The 20,262-nt window shown below is 39.9% G+C and overlaps 1 protein-coding gene across 2 annotated transcripts in view; it reads left to right on the top strand.

The window, feature by feature from the left end:
• The first annotated feature begins 2,269 nt into the window (after positions 1 to 2,269).
• The window catches only part of LOC140192348 (MFS-type transporter SLC18B1-like), a 40,879-nt gene continuing 22,886 nt past the window's right edge, over positions 2,270 to 20,262 (top strand). The window contains exons 1-5 of one of the 2 annotated variants that reach the window (XM_072249993.1): positions 2,270 to 2,435; positions 4,663 to 4,799; positions 7,044 to 7,139; positions 8,174 to 8,247; positions 14,761 to 14,908. In XM_072249993.1, the coding sequence (XP_072106094.1) occupies positions 2,414 to 2,435; positions 4,663 to 4,799; positions 7,044 to 7,139; positions 8,174 to 8,247; positions 14,761 to 14,908 (477 nt within the window). In that variant the 5' untranslated portion in view covers positions 2,270 to 2,413. The remainder of the gene's footprint in view (positions 2,436 to 4,662; positions 4,800 to 7,043; positions 7,140 to 8,173; positions 8,248 to 14,760; positions 14,909 to 20,262) is intronic. The other variant, XM_072249994.1, reaches the window with a different exon arrangement.

The raw sequence follows: 20,262 nt of genomic DNA, 5'->3' as shown, positions 1-20,262 counted from the left end.
AGGTCCTTAATAATGGACGCAGCCTTTCTGAGACACCACTCCCTAAAGATGTCCTGGGTACTTTGTAGGCTAGCAGGGACCAAAATTATCTTTCAATCATCAGTCTCTGAAAACAGCATGAATAGCTTCATCACCACTACTCTGAACTGATTCTACAAACTACAAATTCACTTAGAAGCCCTCTTAATTCCTGTTGTCAGTGTTTCTTGTAAGATTTGTACAATTTGTCCCCTTAGAACGGAGATGAGGAGGACTTTCTCTTGCCAGTGGGTGACTGATGCATCTGTGGAATTCAATGCCACAGCTGGCCGTGGTGGTCAGGTCAATGGGTGTACCTAAGATCGAGATTGATAGGTTTTTAATTAGAAACAGTGTCAAAGATTACAGGGAGAAGGTAGGAGAGTGGGGGTGAGATGGATAATTAATCAGACATGATGGAATGGTGGAGCAACTCAATTTGCAAAAATAACCTAATTCCACTCCTATGTCTTCTGTCTAAAGTCCTGGAGGAACTCAGCAGGTCAGGCAGCATCAACGGAGAGGAATAGTGTCGACATTCCAGACTGAGACCCTTCATCGCCTCATAATCATCGGTCAGTGCAAGCTTGAGTGAAACCAGAAGTTCCAGTCACTGCTTCTCCCACAGAATGTGCCTTCCTGGTCCCATGATAAAGTCATGAATATGAGCTTTTTTACAACTGTTTTTGCTTTAAAACCTGATGTGAATGTTCAGCCCAGCTCAATCAGGTGCAAGTAAGTTTTTAATAGAGTATTAGGACATAAATATTACTAAACAACCTCTCTTGTGCTGGAAAATGCTAAGAATTGGATCTGATTTCCTCTTTTACCACAATCAATTCCAGCTGCTACCATCCGGGAAACGTTACTGCAGCAGAAAAGCCAGGACCAACAGCTTCTTCCACCAGCCCATCAGACTGATTAATTCATGCTGATTTGAGGGTATTTTTATGTTACATTGACTGTTCTATTTGTTATAAATTATTATGAATTACTAAGATTGCACATTTAGATGGAGATGTAATATAAAGATTTTTACTCATGTACGTGAAGGATGTAAAAAATAAAATCAATTCAGTTTTTAAAAGGTATGTGATCTTGCAAATCATACTTATTTCCCATTTTAGGCTTGTTTTGAGCTGTTTCAGTTTTTCATTTAATCCTTTTGGTGCACCCCTACTTAGCTGCTATTTTGCTTCTTGTGCAAAGATTGAAATGTAAATCATATTCCAGTTTTTCAATATTCCATTGTTTTCCTTCAGAACTCTTCAAACTGATTGATCACGTTGCCTGTTACTTCTGGATTGTGGGGATCGGACTGTTAGCAAGAAAAGGCTGGAGATGGAATGAGTAAAAGGTTAAGTAAACACAACCAGGCGGGCAGCCGGTGGGGGAATCATGCTCCATCTGGCTTTCTCAATAGTTCCAATTCTCCTGATCAAAGGGTAGCAACGTATTCTAGGAATATCTCCTCCAAAAAAAAAAATTCTGTGCCTCTCTCGCTCCTGTGAATGACTGTGCAGAAGGGCTTCTTTAATCAGTGGTGATGAAAACTGAGGATTTTCACTGATAAGCATCAAACTGGTGAAAGGTCATCCAAAACAATAAGTTAATACATTTAAGATTCAAAGATTCAAAAAACTTTTTTGTCATTCTAACCGTACATCTGCTCTGCAGGGCAGAATGAGACAGCGTTCCCCAGGAGCAGTGCAATTATAACATAACAAACACAACACTAAATAATAAACATAAATAGTAAAACACAACAGCCACATGTCAGTTAAAATCAAGTTATAAGTGTCCATTGCAAGTTAAAATTGTCCAAAGCAGAGTCAGGTAGAGCAGCTATTTAGCAGTCTGACTGTCTGTGGGAGGAAGCTGTTTAGTAGCCTTGTGGTTTTAGTTTTGATGCTCCTGTAACGTTTGCCTGATGGCAGAAAAACAAACAGTTTATGGAGAGGTGCGAACTCCACGTTCAGCATTTTGCTTTGGATTTCCAGCATTTGCAGATTTTCTCGTGTATTGCCCGCCACAGCCTGGTGTATCTAGTTTTGAAATCATGCTCATTGGGAAGTTTAAACAACTTTCACAGTGTGGAAACACAAGAAGTTTACGAACAGAGCTTTGGGAATCCGTCTTTGAGCTCACGGCTTTTATTTGTGGAATTATGTCAGAGTGCTTCCGGTTCTTCTGCACCTTACGATAGGTTGTTTTGGGGAGGGGTGGTGACCAAAGGAAGCCAAATGAAACGGCTGGGTTCCACATCCTCACTAGGCGAGTTGTTTCTGCGGTGAAGTAGAGCTGCGCGGCTGGGTCGTCGCGGGATTGTACTGTACGGCAACGGCCCTCGCAGAGAGAGTCTGTGAAACCCCCGCTGCTCGTCCCTTCTACCACCATGGCAACCCCAGTGGACAGCGGTAACTTTGTCTCCGGCTTCTGCCGCTGCTGACTTCTCAATTTGCCTGCTGTCTATCCTACCCGCTCTCTTCCTTTTACCCGGTGTTATTTCCGCACCACGCAGAAGGAATTCTCGGGATTTGTGTTCAATCCCGCCCTGAACGACCGTCCGTGTGGAATTTGTACTTCGTCCCTGTGACCTTGTGGGTTTCCCGGGGTTCCCTAATGCAGGGTCTCCGTCTGAAACGTCGACAGTTCCTTTCCTCCTACGGATGCTGTTTGATCCTGTGAAATCCTCCAGCCGAATGGTTGCTGCTTCAGCAGCGGGCTGTTGCGTCCATCGAGTCCACGCCAGCTCTCTGATACCTGCACACCAGCCTCTCCCATCTGCGCTGATTGTGATTTGCATTAGCGATTGAGAATACAACCAAGTCTTAGGGATGTGGTAGGAAACATGAACTCTCTAGTCTAGGGAAACCCGCTTTATTTGTTTATTTAGATAGCGATGCGGCGTGCAATCGGCCCTTTGAGACGTGTCGCCCCACAAGCCCGATTTAACCCTAGCCTAACCACGGGGGATTTACAGTGACCATTGAAGCTATTGGCCAGTCTGTTTTTGGACTGTGGGGAAAAAACCGAAGCAGCCAGAGAAAACCCACCCATCCCACGGGGAGGACGTACACAGACTCCTTACAAATAACATCGGGATTTAACTCCAAACTCTGGAGTTAAATCTGGAAAAAATGCAAGCCCCACACGGATAAAAGTGCAGGTCAGAATTGAACTGAGTGGCAGCAGAGAGCCCTGTTGTCTGGTTCCCTGTGCTTCTGCAATTTTCATGTGAGTGTTGGTTGTGGTCTTCCCATTCTCTTCCATTGAACTGATCTTCTGACCTGTTCCAACGGCTGGTTCTGAATTATCGTGTGTTTGTGAAGCTCCGAGCAGTGAAAACGTGACGGTAGGCCACAGCTACGTATCCTGGATTGAGCATTATTGATCTCCAAACCATAGTTCATTGTTTACAATAAGGAGGGTGTTAAATTTGATTGAAAGATTCTGAGCAAGATTACTCATCACCAAACCCTCCAGCAATGCCCTCCTCCACACTGCTGAAGATTGAGATGTAGTCAGTGCCGAGTAGACAGATTGGATTTGTCCTGACAGGACACATGGACGCTTTTTCACATGATCAGAAAGTTGTTAATATTGCAGTGGTACTGTAATGTCTTGTTTGGATCCACAACAAGTTCTGAACCAGAAATCCCACTGCTACAGCAGTCATGTTAACAGGGACCCCCTGTATCTCTTAAAAGTTAAAGGTTAATTTCTAAACTGTTCTGTTTTATTTTATAGCTTAATTCATTTTCCGGAATTATTTAAATTAATGGGGCATACAAGAGGTGGCAAGTGTAGAACTCCATAACTAAGAGTAAATTTGTTGTGCAACAAAATCTTAGTAACTATAAACAATAAACATAATACTGCCTTCAAAAATATCTACTAAACGTTTACCAATATTAACAAAAACCTAAGTCTCACAGAAATTGCTGTTTCAAGGGCAAGTAAAGAGAGGATGGAGCTGAATATCTTTCCACTGTGTGCTTCAAATTGAATCAAAATTAACCCACATGGGAAATGATTTAAAGAATGGCTTGCATATAGAAAGTGATGTTCATCCAAAACAACTACACCTCTAAAAGCCAGAAAACCACCCCTGCTCTAGTGAATACCGTACATATATTCTGATCTGAAAAGTCATACCACAGAAACACCCTGGAGGAAGGGGTTGAGTAAGTAGTTTATTTGGTTTAGTCTTGTTTGAGAATAACTTCTTTTGTATCTATATTTCAATGTGTTCTATATATTTCTGTAAAAATACTCGTGGTTCCTGTTGGGATGAAATTTTGGTCAAGTTTTAGGTAACGTTGGTTGACCATGAGCTGAATGCCTTCTTGATTCCTACTTAGTACAATACCAGTCAGTCCTGATGCAGATCCTAACCACACTTTGCCTTCAAAGATACAACATGACCTGCTGAGTTCCTTTAGCAGTTTTATTTTTGCTGCATATTCTAGCATACATGGTCTCTTGTGTCTCAAGTCAATCCTTAACAGTTTGCTGATCTTCGTTACACTTTCTTAAGGATTCTTTGTCACCATTGCCTTCAGTAAATGAAGCCTATATCTCCAATAATCTAGTGCAGCTTGTGCAAATTGACATTAATCTCTTACTTTATCTTCGTAACAGGTGATCAAGATGAGAATTCAAGGGAAGAATCAACGAAATGGACAAAATCTCAGATTTTCACACTGGTATCTACAGCATCAATAAATTTCAGCTCCATGGTTTGTTATTCGATTCTAGGACCTTTCTTTCCAAAAGAGGTAATTAGCATTTAGATAGTAATTTTAAGAAACATTTGTGAAAACTATTCATGAATCTTTAGAAAGTTTGATCTCGGGGTGAGTTTAACAAACAGCGCTCAGTCAATAGACTCGATAGACTTTACGGTGAATGGTTTAATAACTATTGATGTGAAAAACATTACATGGAAATTCATGAGCAGAATGCAGTAGATTTTTTTCTCTTGACCAAAGTATAATAATGACCATTTCTGCATCATTTTGTGTCATAAGGACATAAGAAAGGGGAACAGGCCATTCATTCCCTTGAGACTGCTCCACCGTTTTGAAAAGATTTTGCCTGATCATTACTTCAGCACCACTTATCTGTACTAACTCCATATCTCTTGTTTCCTTTAGTAACTATAAATCAACCTTGGTCTTGAAAGTAGTCAGCAAAAGAGTGTCCTTGGTTAAAAACCTTCCGAGATTTGCTATCCTTTGTCCTGAACTATTGATCATCTCCACATCTCCCCTGTCAAGCTCTTTAAGAATTTAATGTTTTAATGAGATTATCTCTCATTCTCCTAAATTCTGGAGGGCATGGGTCCAGGCTGCTTAATAAACAAACTTGCCCCAATTTTAGAAATTGTTCTGGTGAACCTTTGTTGTGCTCTATCATGGATACAGACCCCTAGTTATACAGGCCAGAAGTAGGCCCTTTGGCTCATCGTGCCCACATTATCCCTTCAGGTCATCTACACTAATCCCATTTCCCTACAGCAGGACTGTACCCTTCATTGCCCTGTCTATATAAGTGTTTTTCTAAGTACCTCTTAAACATTAAAAAAAATTCTATCTGATTCAGTCAGCTCCTCCACCAGAACATTCCAGATATCAATTACTCTGTTTTATTTTTAAAAAAACTTGCCCTAGATCCTCTTTAAAATACCTCCCTCTTAACCTATGCCTTGCTTATTTTCCCTCAACCAGGGAAAAGAAGAGTTTTGACTGTCCATCCTATCTATGCCCTGTTCCCACTATTCTGTTCCTCCAGCCATTTCAGGAAGATTGTTCTTATCTGTTTAATTTGTGTTTATCAGTAATCCCATAGGTTACCTAATCTTGCTCACTTACGTAGAAGAATCGCACAAGCAATTCACTAACACAAAAAACGGGAAGAGTGGTGGAAATGCAACACATAATAAGTTTGGTCAGAGTTGGATTTTAGGAATGATCATGAAAGTGGAGCAGTCAATGGCATGAATATAAGACTGTGGGGTCTTGTTTAGTCAGCAAGGCCAGGGATGCTGTGTAGTCTTTAGCAAGGCCAGGGGTTTTGATAAGTTAATGTACACAGGCAGAAGGTTTAGACGTCCTAGAGGTTTGGACCTCTAAGAGGACCACAACCCAGTTGCAGTTTAGAGGCCTGAGTGCCTCAATGACCCGGAGAGCTACGTTGGCTGGAGTCAGGGCTTTATCCTTTGTCTCTTGGTGGGGTCACCCATGCCAAACAGGTCAAAGGGTAGAGGACAGACTAAGAATAGTCCACTGGTCTTCCAGGTTCAGGGCTTCAGATCAGGGCTAACACATCTGACTGGTAAAACAAAATTGTCATGGAAACAGCAATGAAGAATCCTTATATCTGAGTGTGACTGTATTCTGGAGGATCCACCCGGGACTTGCATGACTGACAGTAGTGAAAACCAAGGGGAAGCTACTGACGTGATGGAGGAAGTCCTGAACACTGCCAGCGGACCTTCTTTGCAGCCCTACATGCCAGCGGCGTAACAGGCAGTTAGTGATTTGGAGGGTGGTTGGCAGGGCATTGGAACGTGGAGATGATGTGCAAGACTAAGGTTTTGAGTGGTAGATGAGGTAAAGCTGGGCTGAGATAGGCAATGTTATGTAGGAATTTTTTTTGTAGGTGAAATATGGGATTGAAAGTTCCTCTTGGGAGTGAAACAAATGCACATGTTATGCATCATTTGGCTCAGGCCATTTTAAATTGATATGGTTATAGTTAAAAACCAGATTCTAAGATCTCCCTGGAGGAACTTCTGAGAATGGAGATCAGGCATGAATCTGATTTAGAGGTGATGCAGAAAGCTTAGTTTATGGTGAGATGTATCTCATCGACTTACTGATCAAGTATTGGGTACAATAATGAGTGTCATTGTAGATGGATAGGGGTGGGGAAGACTTACAGTTAGATTGCAAATGCACGTTCGCAACCAGCAGTTTATTAATCACGCATCATAAATTTATTCTTACCTCTCTTTGCAGGCAGAAATTAAAGGAGTTAGTGCCAGTATTGTTGGAATGATATTTGGTTGCTTTTCTTTATTCAATTTAATATTTTCACTGATAATGGGAAAATATGTAAGTATAATATTTTTATTCTGGTAAATTGATGTGCACTGGGATTTTATGGTTTGCAGCTAGCTTTTCTGCAGTCTTGATTGTTTGAGTGTTAGAACAGTGATACTCTTTTACAATGTTTATGCAGTTAGGAAACATCAGCCATTATTTGTTGTCGTATAAAATCTGTCCAGGGCTATAATTACATTTTAGTCTGGTGTAGAAAATAAGACATTATTATGTCTTATTTCCCTGCAAATTTGCTTTATTTCATGTTATTTCTATAAGAAAGCAGTGTAACTACATTTTAGACAATACAACAATAAACCAAAAATCTTCCTATCTCATGACAGTTATTGGTCTAGGAAGTGGAAGTCAGTGCTGCCTATAAACATTACTCTACATATAGCCTTTTCTTGTTCCTACACACCCCAGACAATACATTTTCTGTTACATTGGTGTTAGTTTCAGAAGCTAATGTGTGTTTGAGCACATGCTAGTGACTAAACAGCATTTCTACCTAAGGAAATGGAGTACAAGATTCTTTAATTGACAATTTACAAAAGCAATACCCATGTATCTTACAAGAGGGAATCATAATATGACACTCTAAAATCTAGTTGAAGCAGTAAAAACATGACCTAATGCTGTCTGTTAAGATGCAGTTGCTAGTCCAGAGGTTTATGAAACTTGATTGATTTAATTCAGTTGAATTTTAAAGTAGCCTCTTGGCAATTGTTAAACCATTGTGAGGAATGTCAACTGTCCATTTCCCTCCATAAATGCTGTCTGATCTGCTGAGTCATTCCAAAATTTTGTGCATTGCTGAGGAATATACTAACGGTTATACTTCTGGTTGAAATGGAGGCTACTATAATTAGAATTCAATTACAATTATATGTGGGGACTAGCAATTTACAAAACCTGAGCATGAAACAATGGGTTGAAAGCTGCTCATGTTGTGGCTGTACTTGATCATTTAAACATAAGATGATAAGCCTTTGTTTAATTGACCATTTGAATGATTTGCTAATTTGTTTTTTTCTTCCCCGCAGATTGTGCAAATTGGTGCAAAATTTATGTTTGTAACTGGTATGTTTATTTCCGGTTGCTGCACTATTCTCTTTGGGTAAGTTACTAATAAGACACTTGTTTACAAACATCTCTTCTTTCTTATCTCGTTATTGAGGTTGTGTATTGGTGATTGAGATTGTGATGTATTTCCAACTGTGTTAAACAATCTGTAAAAGTAATTTAATAATCATTTGTATATTTCAGTAAATGGCCAGGTGAAAGAAAGTTATAATGAAATTATAAACATTAATTAACATAACTATAATTTTATATTTAAAGTCAGGTACTGTAATTGTATTTGACCACATTAGTGGTCTTAATGATGCTGCACTAATTATCAAAGTCCTATATAAATGAGGATTAATTCCCAGGTGTAAATGTTGGTTCTAAAACATCCTGTTGCATGGAATTTTAATGTTTTTTTATTTAATATTCACTAAATCCACATTCTGCCATGTTCTTTTTAGCATATCTCACACCACCAGTGGCCCAAGTTCATTCTTGACCTCAGGTGCTGTCTGTTTTTCCTGTGGCACATGTGCCTTGCATTCATGTGCTTTTATTTCCTCCCACATCCCAAAGTTGGCCAGGTTGTTTGCTTAGTTGTCCTTTGTAAGTTGTCCCTGGTGTCTACATGAGTGGTATGACCTAGAGGGTGCTGATGGGAATGTGGGGAGAACAAAATAAGGGATTCAGGTAGGATTCGTGTAAATGTGTAGTTGATGCAGCTCAGTTGAAAGGCCATTTTCCATGATGTATGACTGCTGACTCTAAGACTCGGAATGGAATCAGCCCCATCCCACAGGTCCCGATCACCCTCACCCAACCCTCCATCGTCATACCAAGTCTTCATTACCTACCTGGCTCTCTCAGTCAATTCCCACTGTTCTTTCTTTCTTTCTTTTCAAATCTTTTTATTGTAAATATAGGAAAAATAACATGAGTACATCGAAGTAACAACACTTACAATGCCTCAAAAAAAACATTATCTTAAAGATTGAAAACAAAATTTTGTGATAACAAAAAAAAACCTACTGAGCAGAAAATTGAGAGGAAAAAAAAGAACCCATTAGGTTTTCAACCCCGGAGCCATGCCTCATACAAAAAGCTTCTAAAAATAAACATCAAGCTGCCAGCAAGAAAAGAAAATATACTAAAAAATTTACAATTAGATCATGGAAAAACTATATCAATTAACTCAAATGATAATAACGAGCAAATGAGCCCCATCTTTTCTCAAAATCAAGTAAAGGTTCAAAGGTTGGACTTCTAATTTTCTCCAAACTAAGACATAGCATCACTTGAGAGAACCATTGTGACAAAGTGGGAGCTGATGTATCCTTCCACTTCAACAAAATGGCCCTCCTAGCTATCAATGTAACAAATGCAATAACATGTTGGTCAGACACAGAAATACCATGAATATTTTGAGGAACTATTCCAAAAAGCACAGTTAATTTATTAGGTTGTAAATTAATTTTAAGTGCTTTAGAAATTGTTGAGAAAACCGACTTCCAGAACTGTTCCAATATAGAACAAGACCAAAACATATGTGTCAGTGTAGCTACCTCAGTTTTACATCTATCACAATGACTATCAACATTAGGAAAGATTTTAGAAAGTCTCTCCTTTGTCAAATGATAACGATGTACAATTTTAAATTGAATCAATGAATGGCTAGCACAAATTGAAGAAGCGTTAACCAACTTCAATATCCGCATCCAATCCTCCGTCATAAAAGTCAAATTAAGTTCCTTTTCCTAATCCTGTTTAATCTTAGATAAAGGACGCGTATCCCATTGTAATAATAAATGATAAATTCTTCCAATAGAACCCTTAATCAAAGGATTCATACTCATAATAGTATCTAACAGGTCAGCCTCCAATGTGTAAGGGAAATTACTTAAATATTTTTGTAAAAAATATCTCACTTGCAGAAAGTGTGGGTATGAAAGAGAATATTTATCAATTAATTGTTCAAAGGACATCAATCTATCTTGTTTAAATAAATCCAAAAAGGAATTAATACCTTTATTTTTCCAAAGTAAAAAAATTGGATCACTCAAAGAGGGCTTAAAAAAAGTAATTTCGGTAAATTAAACTACAAAGTTTGAATTTTTTAAGATTTAAAAACAATTGCAGAACTGGAGCCAAATTTGTAAAGCATACTTAATCACAGGATATAGGTTTAAATTAACAACTTTAGCTAATTGCATAGGTAAAGCAGTTCCCAAAACGAGGTTAAATAAAACTGTTTTACAACTTTCAGTTCCAGGTCTACCCAAATTGGCCGATCACTCTTATCATCAAATGACATCATCAAATTCAAAAGATAAACTCAGAGGCACATGATCAGATATAGCAATAGCATCATATTCGCAAGTTTTAACACTAGGCAAGAAGCGGGGATCGATTATAATATAAGCGATCCTCGAATATTTTTTATAAACATGAGAAGAAAGAATACTCTCTATTATCGGGATGAACATACCTCCACAAATCAATCAACCCAAAATCAATCAAAAAGGATTAATCAATGACGCAGATCGATTTGGAAGTCGCTGATTGGTTGAGCTGTTATCAATCATAGGATTTAAACAGCAATTAAAATCCCCACCCATTATGAGCATATATTCATTTAAATCAGGCAGTAAAGCAAATACTTTTTAAAAAAAGAAGGATCATCTAAGTTAGGACCATACAAATTAACCAAAACAACTTTTCTGTTACAGATTGTTCCTTTAACAATTAAAAATCTACCATTAGAATCTGATTCAATATCCTCTTGAATAAATATATTAGGTTTAATGAAAATAGACACACCTTTTGTTTTACTCTGAGAAGTAGAGTGGAATTGCAAACCATTTCACCATCTAAAAAATCTATTTTGATCTCCCGCCCTGATATGTGTCTCTTGAGCAAAAATCATATCAGGTTGGAATCAGTTAATAATTTTAAAAGTCTTCTTTCGTTTAATAAGATGATTCCAACCATGTATATTCCAACTTATTATATTAATCTGTTTGAACTGCATACTATAATTTCATTCTACTTTATACATGCACAGAGCACATACTAATACAGGATGATCAAAGATGGCGGTGATGAAGAATACAACCAAATAAAAAACATGCATGCTCTGGAACCAACCAATGGGAAAAAACTCCTAACTCTAAACCCACCCACCCACACCCAGAAACCCGAAAGAGGCAAGCGATCTATGATAGAATTCGAAGCTGCTGACTGCTCTGTCTGTGTTTTCTTTCCCTCCACCCCCAGTTAGTAAAAAAAGTAGAGTGACCTTGTGAAAAGGCAATAAAGTCTCAGCAAAATAAGGTATTTACACTCCATCAACTAATAAACAAGAAAGAACCAAAACTAGCGCCATGTTTAAGTTTAATATTAATTCCCTAAAAAAGCTTTAAATTCAATTATAAAGTATTATAATAAAACAGGAAAAAAAATATAAAAAGCCTTATTAGTAGGAAAAAACTACTAATTAGCTACCAAGTATTAAATTAAAGGAACAAATCACCTTATCTTCTTCCCTCAGTCATGGAATGTCCAGAGGTCATTTGAACAGAGATACTTAAACGATAAATCTTTCCAAAGGAAAACTAATAATATGCAATAAAGAACTACACTCCGTCTTGTTTAATTAGTCTCTCGATGAAATATACAAGTGACCTGCATAAATCTTCTTTCCAAAATGCGAATAATATAGAAATAGCCAAACAACCTTTCAGATGGATCATTCAACAGCGGCGTCGGTGACAGCGGCAGGCAAAGCCTGAACAAAATCCAGTGCAGCTTTTGGATCAAAAAAAAGTACGAGGAGGAGAATTAGCAGGGAAAATTTTAATTCTTGTCGGGTACCTCAGAGACGGGAAAAGATTTTTATCATATGCTTGTTTCATTACCAGGGCAAATTTTGATCTTTGTTCCGTTATCTCTCTTGGATAATCTTCGTAGAAGCAGAGCTCAGATTCCATAAATCTAAAAACTCTCTGTTTTCTTGCCTGTCGTATTATTTGATCTTTAATTTTAAAGTGATGAAAGCAAACCAGAACAGATCTTGGTTTACTAGAGTCCTTCGATTTCGAGATAAATGCCCTGTGTGCCCTTTCTATAGCAGGCTGCTTTGATAGAATGGTAGGAAATAAAGTGTGGAAAAGCTTACCGAAGTAAGCCGTTAGATCTCCATCTTCAGCTCCTTCCTGCAGCCCAACAATTCTTATATTCCTTCATCGAGACCTAGTTTCCAGGTCTATAATCTTATTTTGATATCTTTCCAAATGAGTTGTAGCTTCAGACAACTTTTGCTTAGTTATCTTCAACTCCTCTTCGTGTGAAATAGCTTGAGTTTCCAGGGCTTTAAGTTTTCCCAGAAATGACTTCATTTCATTACTATTCTTTTCCAGTTGGTCATTAATTGATCCATTCTGATCCTTAATTGAATTCAGTGTCCGAACGATATCTTCAGCCCACGATGGCATTTCATCAGATCTTTCCTTTTGCACCTTTCCTTTCCCATTACCTTTATCACTAGGTTCAGGTAAATTCTTCCCACTTCTTGTAGACATAGACATATTGATCGCCCTCAAGAATCAACAAGTAAAAATTTTAAATTCAAAGCTTAAACTGGGGGAAAGAAAGAAAACTAAGAGCGGCAGAAAAATACTGCTACTCCATTGGCAGACAGGGGCGGTCCTCCACGGTTCTAATTAACACCTCTCACCTCTGAATTCCAGTCACCCCTTCAATTTCTGATCAGCCTTCTGAGTCCTGGTACCATCTTGACTTCCTCCATGATCCCTGGCCACAAAGTCTCATCTCCCAAGATCCGACCCACACCCTGTCCCTAGAGTCACCATTTTCTCTCCTGAGCTTGTTCAGTCATCACCTCTTCACATCTCAAGGTCACTGACCACTGAGGTCCTCGTTACTGATAGACCTCACCACCAACCCTCACCTCACTCCACTCCACTCCCAGGATGGCCACAGCTGTTTCATCTCCCTTCAACAGCATCCTGGGTCTCTGGTTGGCACTGGATTCTGGGCATGCTCCTCCTGTCAGCACTGACTGGCGATAAACCTAGGAGCACCTGTTCAACTCCAAGGTCATTCAATACCATCAGCGTCATTCCAAAGTCAGTGCAAGAAAGCAGTATCTATCATAAAGTCCCCCACCATCCAGGCCAGGACCTCTTCTTTCTGTTACCATCAGGCAGGAGCGTTGGGTCCGACAGAACCAGGTTCAGAATCAGAATCAAGTTTATTATCACCGGCATGTGACGTGAAATTTGTTAACTTAGCAGCAGCAGTTCAATGCAATACATAATCTAGCAGAGAGAGAAAAAAATAATTAATAAAATAAAACATAATAAACAAGTAAATCAATTACATATATTGAATACATTATTTTTAAATGTGCAAAAACAGAAATACTGTATATTTTTTTTTAAAGTGAGGTAGCGTCCAAAGCTTCAAAGTCCATTCAGGAATCGGATGGCAGAGGGGAAGAGGCTGTTCCTGAATCACTGATTGTGTGCCTTCAGGCTTCTGTATCTCCTACCTGATGGTAACAGTGAGAAGAGGGCATGCCCTGGGTGCTGGAGGTCCTTAATAATGGACGCAGCCTTTCTGAGACACCACTCCCTAAAGATGTCCTGGGTACTTTGTAGGCTAGCAGGGACCAAAATTATCTTTCAATCATCAGTCTCTGAAAACAGCATGAATAGCTTCATCGCCACTACTCTGAACTGATTCTACAAACTACAAATTCACTTAGAAGCCCTCTTAATTCCTGTTGTCAGTGTTTCTTGTAATATTTGTACAATTTGTCTTCTGCAGATTGGTGTTTGTCATTCGAACTTTATGTATCATGAAATCTATTGTATTTCTTTTCCTTCCTGTAAATGTCTGCAAGAAAATGAATCGCAAGATAGGATATGATGCGTAATTTGATTATAAATTTATTTTGAGATTGCACTTTGTACTTCAGATATCTATAAACAGTTGTTATTGCATTATTCAGTACTCTTTTATGACATTGTTGTATGGTATCCAATTTAATGCTCTTAAATTTATTATCTGTCATTATGAGATAGTACTGAAAAAGCCTCTCCTTTTTGTAAAACATTTGCTTTAAGTTACAATTCAAGTTCCCTTTCACTGAAACATCTGTGTTTTAATTGACATTTGGCAGCACAAATGTTACACAGAGATTTCTTCATTACACCTATATAAATTAAATCTTGCTTGTTAAAGGGACCATGCATTTTGGCTACTTGCTTCATTAAATGAATGGCATGAGTTTACAGGCAAAGTTACCTGAAGCTGGCTCTTTTGAGTGTTTTAAATGGCAGTTTGAAATTTGTTGAGCATTCTTGCAGCCCGAAGCTGTAACATAAGAAGTGGGTGGATATATTGAAGTAAACCTATATGACCATATATAAAGAACTGAAATAAATTCACTGAATTTTTACAAAGCCTATCTGTGAAAATAAAGGAAAATATATAGTAATCCTTCCCAGGAGTTGATGTCAGTTTTTATTTCCCTTTTCAGCTTACTGAATTTGGCACCAGATGGACCCATATTTATCTCTTTGTGTTTCATCGTAAGATCAGTAGATGCAATTGGGTTTGCTGCAAGTTCCACTGCCTCGTTCTCTATTCTTGCTGCAACTTTTCCAAACAATGTTGCTACAGTCTTGGTAATAAGAAATTTAAAGCTAATCCTAATATGATAATTAAACACTGCGAAAGGGTCATGAAAAGTATTATTACATTGTGCACATATTAATTTCTGATGTAGAGTCAAAACGGTTTATGAAAATGTTTCCCAGATTTCAGTTTGTTCTTTAACTTTTGTCTTGGGCCGCAAAAGGGAAGCGACCTTTACTGAACTGTAGAGTTCAGTTCAAGTTCTGTCAGTCATCGGTAAGAGATCCTCACCAAGCCTGGGGGAATTTGAGTTAAGAATGAGAGAATTATCTGCCCAGCAATTTTGCACGACCCAGAGCCACAGCTTCACAGCTTAAGTGATCTAGATTCAACCCCAACCTCTGGCGCTGTCTTTGTGGACTTTGCATTTTCCTCCCGTGGCTGCAGTGGTTTCCTCCCATCTCCCAAAGATATCAAGTTCACAGGCTCATTGGCAACTATACAGCTGCAGTAATGTGGACTACAAGTTACAACAGGAAGTAGAAAAGGCTTGTCAGCAAGGCAGTGTTATGCTAATTGTGGGGGATTTTAACATGCGAGTGGATTGGGGAAATCAGGTCGGTGCTGGATCTAAACAGAGAGAATTTGTAGAATGTCTGCGAGATGGCTTTTTAGAACAGCTTGTTGTTGAGCTCACTAGGGGATCGGCTGTACTGCATTGGGTATTTTGTAATGAACCAGAGGTGATTTGAGAGGTTGAGGTGAAGGAACCCTTTGGAGGCAATGATCATAACATGATTGAGTTCACTGTGAAATTTGAGAAGGAGAAGCCGAAATCCGATGTGTCGGTATTTCAGTGGAGTAAAGGAAATTATGGTGGCATGAGAGAGGAACTGGCCAAAGTTGACTGGAAAGGAACACTAGCAGGAAGGGCAGCAGAGCAGCAGTGGCTGGAGTTCATACAAGAAGCAAGGAAGGTGCAAGACAGATATATTCCAAAAAAGAAGAAATTTTCGAATGGAAAAAGGATGCAACCGTGGCTGACAAGAGAAGTCAAAGCTGAAGTTAAAGCAAAGGAAAGGGCATACAAGGAAGCAAAAATTACTGGAAAGACAGGATTGGGAAGTCTTAGAAAGCTTGCAAAAGGAAACTAAGAAGGTTATTAAGAGGGAAAAGATGAACTATGAAAGGAAACTAGCAACTAATATCAGAGGGTACTAAAAGCTTCAAGTATACAAAGAGTAAAAGACAGGTGAGAGTAGATCTCAGACTGATAGAAAATGATGCTGGAGAAATTGTAATGGGAGATAAGGAGATGGCAGAGGAACTGAGCGAGTATTTTGCATCAGTCTTCACTGAGGAAGACATCAGTATACTGGGCACTCAAGGGTGTCAGGGAAGAGAAGTGTGTGCAGTCATAATTACAACAGAGAAAGTACTCAGGAAGCTGAATAGTCTTAGGGTAGATAAATCTCTCGGACCAGATGGAATGCACCCTCATGTTCTGGAGGAAGTAGCTGTGGAGATTGCGGAGGCATTAGCGATGATCTTTCAAAAGTCAATAGATTCTGGCATGATTACGGAGGACTGGAAGATTGCAAATGTCACTCCACTATTTAAGAAGGGGGCAAGGAAGCTAAAAGGAAATTATAGACCTGTTAGCTTGACGTCGGTGGTTGGGAAGTTGTTGGAGTCAATTGTCAAGGATGAGGTTACGGAGTACCTGGAGGCATATGACAAGATAGGCAGAACTCAGCATGGATTCCTTAAAGGAAAATCCTGCCTGACAAAGCTATTGCAATTTTTTGAGGAAATTACAAGTAGGCTAGAGAAGGGAGATGCAGTGGATGTTGTGTATTTGGATTTTCAGAAGGTCTTTGACAAGGTGCCACACATGAGGCTACTTAACAAGATAAGAGCCCATGGAATTACAGGGAAGTTACATACGTGGATAGAGCATTGGCTGATTGGCAGGAAACAGAGAGTGGGAATAAAGGGATCCTATTCTGGTTGGCTGCCGGTTACCTGTGGCGTTCCACAGGGGTCCGTGTTGGGGCTGCTTCTTTTTACATTGTACATCAACGATTTGGATTATGGAATAGATGGCTTTGTGGCGAAGTTTTCTGATGATACGAAGATAGGTGGAGGGGCCGGTGGTGCTGCGGAAACAGGGAGTCTGCAGAGAGACTTGGATAGATTGGAAGAATGGGCAAAGAAGTGGCAAATGAAATACAATGTTGGAAAGTGTATGGTTATGCACTTTGGCAGAAGAAATAAACGGGCAGACTATTATTTAAATAGGGAGAGAATTCATATTTCTGAGATGCAACGGGACTTGGGAGTCGTACAGGATACACTTAAGGTTAACCTCTAGGTTGAGTCAGTGGTGAAGAAGGCAAATGCAATGTTGGCATTCATCTCTAGAGGAATAGAGTATAGGAGCAGGGATGTGATGCTGAGGCTCTATAGTAAGACCTCACTTGGAGTACTGTGGGCAGTTTTGGGCTCCTTATTTAAAAAAGGATGTGCTGACATTGGAGAGGATTCAGAGAAGATTCACTAGAATGATTCCAGGAATGAGAGGGTTAACATATGAGGAAAGTTTGTCCGCTCTTGTACGGTACTTGGATTTTAGAAGACTGAGGGGAGACCTCATAGAAACATTTCGAATGTTGAAAGGCATGGACAGAGTGGATGTGGCAAAGTTGTTTCCCATGGTGGGGGGGTCTAGTATGAGAGGACATGACTTAAGGATTGAAGGGTGCCCATTCAGAACAGAGATGCAAAGAAATTTTTTTAGCCAGAGGGTGGTGAATCCATGGAATTTGTTGCCGTGGGCAGCAGTGGAGGCCAAGTCATTGGGTGTATTTAAGGCAGAGATTGATAGGTATCTGAGTAGCCAGGACATCAAAAGTTAAGGTGAAAAGGCGGGGGAGTGGGACTAAATGGGAGATTGGATTAGCTCATGATAAAATGGCGGGGCAGACTCGATGGGCTGAATGGGCGACTTCTGTTCCTTTGTCTTATGGTCTATAAATTGCCTGCAGAGCGTAGGCTGAATCTGTGAGTTGACAAGAATGTGAGGAGAATCAAAAGAGAATCGGCATAGTGGTGTGAACGGCTGGCTGATGGTCAGCATCGAATCGGAGGGCCAAAGGTCTGTTCCATGCCATCTACTGCTATGATTCAAAGATTCAAAGTACATCTGCAGTATACAACCCTAAGATTCGTCTTCCCACATATAGTCATGAAACAAGGAAAACTATGGAACACGTTCGGAGAAAAGCATCAAGGTTCCGCCCCCCCCCCCCCCCAAGTGCAAAAAAAACAAATTGCTCAATTGGCAAAAAAAAAGAGCGAAAAATACAATGTAAAACACCAACCCATAGAGTCATCAAAAGAGTCCAGGCATATTCAGTTCAGTTCAATCTAGCCTTGTGTCATTCGTTATCTATAGACCACCCTGATCAAAATAGCACAAAAAAGGTTACAGGAAAAGGAGTAACCAGAAACCAGAAATGCATCATAACGTGAGTCCAATCTATCACCCTTGGTTGCATTGTTCACTGGCGCCGCCTTCTTCCGATATAATATCAGATTATGAAGACACGCAGTCCTCTTTTATTGTCATTTAGTAATGCATGCATTAAGAAATGATACGATATTTCCTCTGGTGTGATATCACAAAACACAGGACAGACCATGACTGAAAAAGCTGACAAAACCACATAGTTATAACATATAATTGCAACAGTGTAACAATACCATAACTTGATGAAGAAGTCCGTGAGCACAGTAAAGTTCAAAGTTGCTCAAATGTCCCACATCTCACGCAGATGGGAGAAGGAAGAAAAACTCTCCTTGCCATGCCGACCACAATTGGACTCTGAGTTATCCGAAAACTTCGAGCTCTGAGCAGCTCTCCGACACCGAGTATTGAGCGCCATCTCAGTCCGACCGATTTGACCTCCTTCTCGGTCGCCAAAAGCAGGCAAGGCCGGAGATTTTGAGGCCTTCCCTCCGAAAGATTCCCGACCACACAGTAATGACAGCAGCGAACCGGCATTTCAGAAATTTCTCCAGATGTTCCTCTGTGCTTTCACGTCCATTCTCCATCAAATCAGAATTGTCCACGGCCCGTATTTAACAGATACGATATCATTTTTCACCGGAGGGCTGCACACGCTCAGGCGCGCCACCATCTTCTCCTCCCACCTCCACTGTATATGATACAGTGTTTTATTTCAGCTCACATTTCCTAGAAGTGGCAGTCAGGGCAGCACAGGATACGACTTCATTGCAGTCTTCATACAGGAAATGTTATGTTATTCCTCTCCCTACCTTGTGGCACATCGGACGGCAACCTTGCTGTTCCTTTAGTATTTTGTGTGTTTTTTTTACAAGGCCAAGTTGCTGGATTGATGTTCAACCCAGCACGAATGGAAAGCGAGCAAGGAGCCGGCTGGATTCGATCCCAGGCCCACTCGCCTCAAAGTCCAGTGTAGATGCTACTACACCACCGGCCGGCAATCATACAACCAACCAGCTTCTCAATTCTCAATGAATGAGTCACACCTGTACAAGATTGTTTAATGTCATTTATAGTAGACGTGTGTAAAGGAAAACAAAATTGTTACTCCGGATCTGATGCAGCATATGCTAGGGTAAAGAACACAATAGTAGAAAAACACAATAAATAAATAAAAGATAGATTAATTATATGTGCATAAAGTGACACTGGGTGCAGGAGTGTCTGTACGTAAGGTGACTGACAGGAAATGATAAGAGTAGCAGTGGTGGGGTGGATTAGTGGGTAGCTGAAACAAAGGTTGTGACGAACCAGCATCTAGGAGGGAGACTGAAAATCTGACTGAGTGGTACGACAACAACCTCTCACCTAATGTCTGCAAGACCAAGGAGCTGATTATTGACTTCAGGAGATCCATGAGCCAGTCCTCACTGGAGGATCAGAGATGGAGAAAGTCAGCAACTTTAAACACCTCAGTGTTATTTCAAAGGATCTGTCCTGGGTCCAGCACATAAGTGCCATTACAAAGAAATCACCACAGCGCCTCTACTTTATTAGAAGTTTGCAAAGATTCGGCATGTCATCTAAAACTTTCACAAACTTCCATAGATGTAGGGTGGAGGGTATATTGACTGGTTACATTCCATCCTGGTATGGAAATGCTAATGGCCTTCAGTGGAAAAGCCTACAAAAAGAGGTGGCCAGTTCATCACAGGTAAAGCCCACTCTACCACTGAGCGCACCTATACACAGTGCCATCGCAGAAAAGCAGCATCTGTCATTAGGGACCCCACCACCTCGGCCATGCTCTTTTCTCAGTGTTGCCATCAGGAGGAAGATCAGGACCCAAACCACCAGGTTCAGGTACAATTATTA

This window comes from Mobula birostris, unplaced genomic scaffold (assembly GCF_030028105.1).
Source record: "Mobula birostris isolate sMobBir1 unplaced genomic scaffold, sMobBir1.hap1 scaffold_1168, whole genome shotgun sequence".
In the NCBI taxonomy this organism is placed as follows: domain Eukaryota; kingdom Metazoa; phylum Chordata; class Chondrichthyes; order Myliobatiformes; family Myliobatidae; genus Mobula; species Mobula birostris.
Note: the sequence above shows the minus strand (reverse complement) of the source record. Positions and strands in the feature narration are given on the sequence as shown.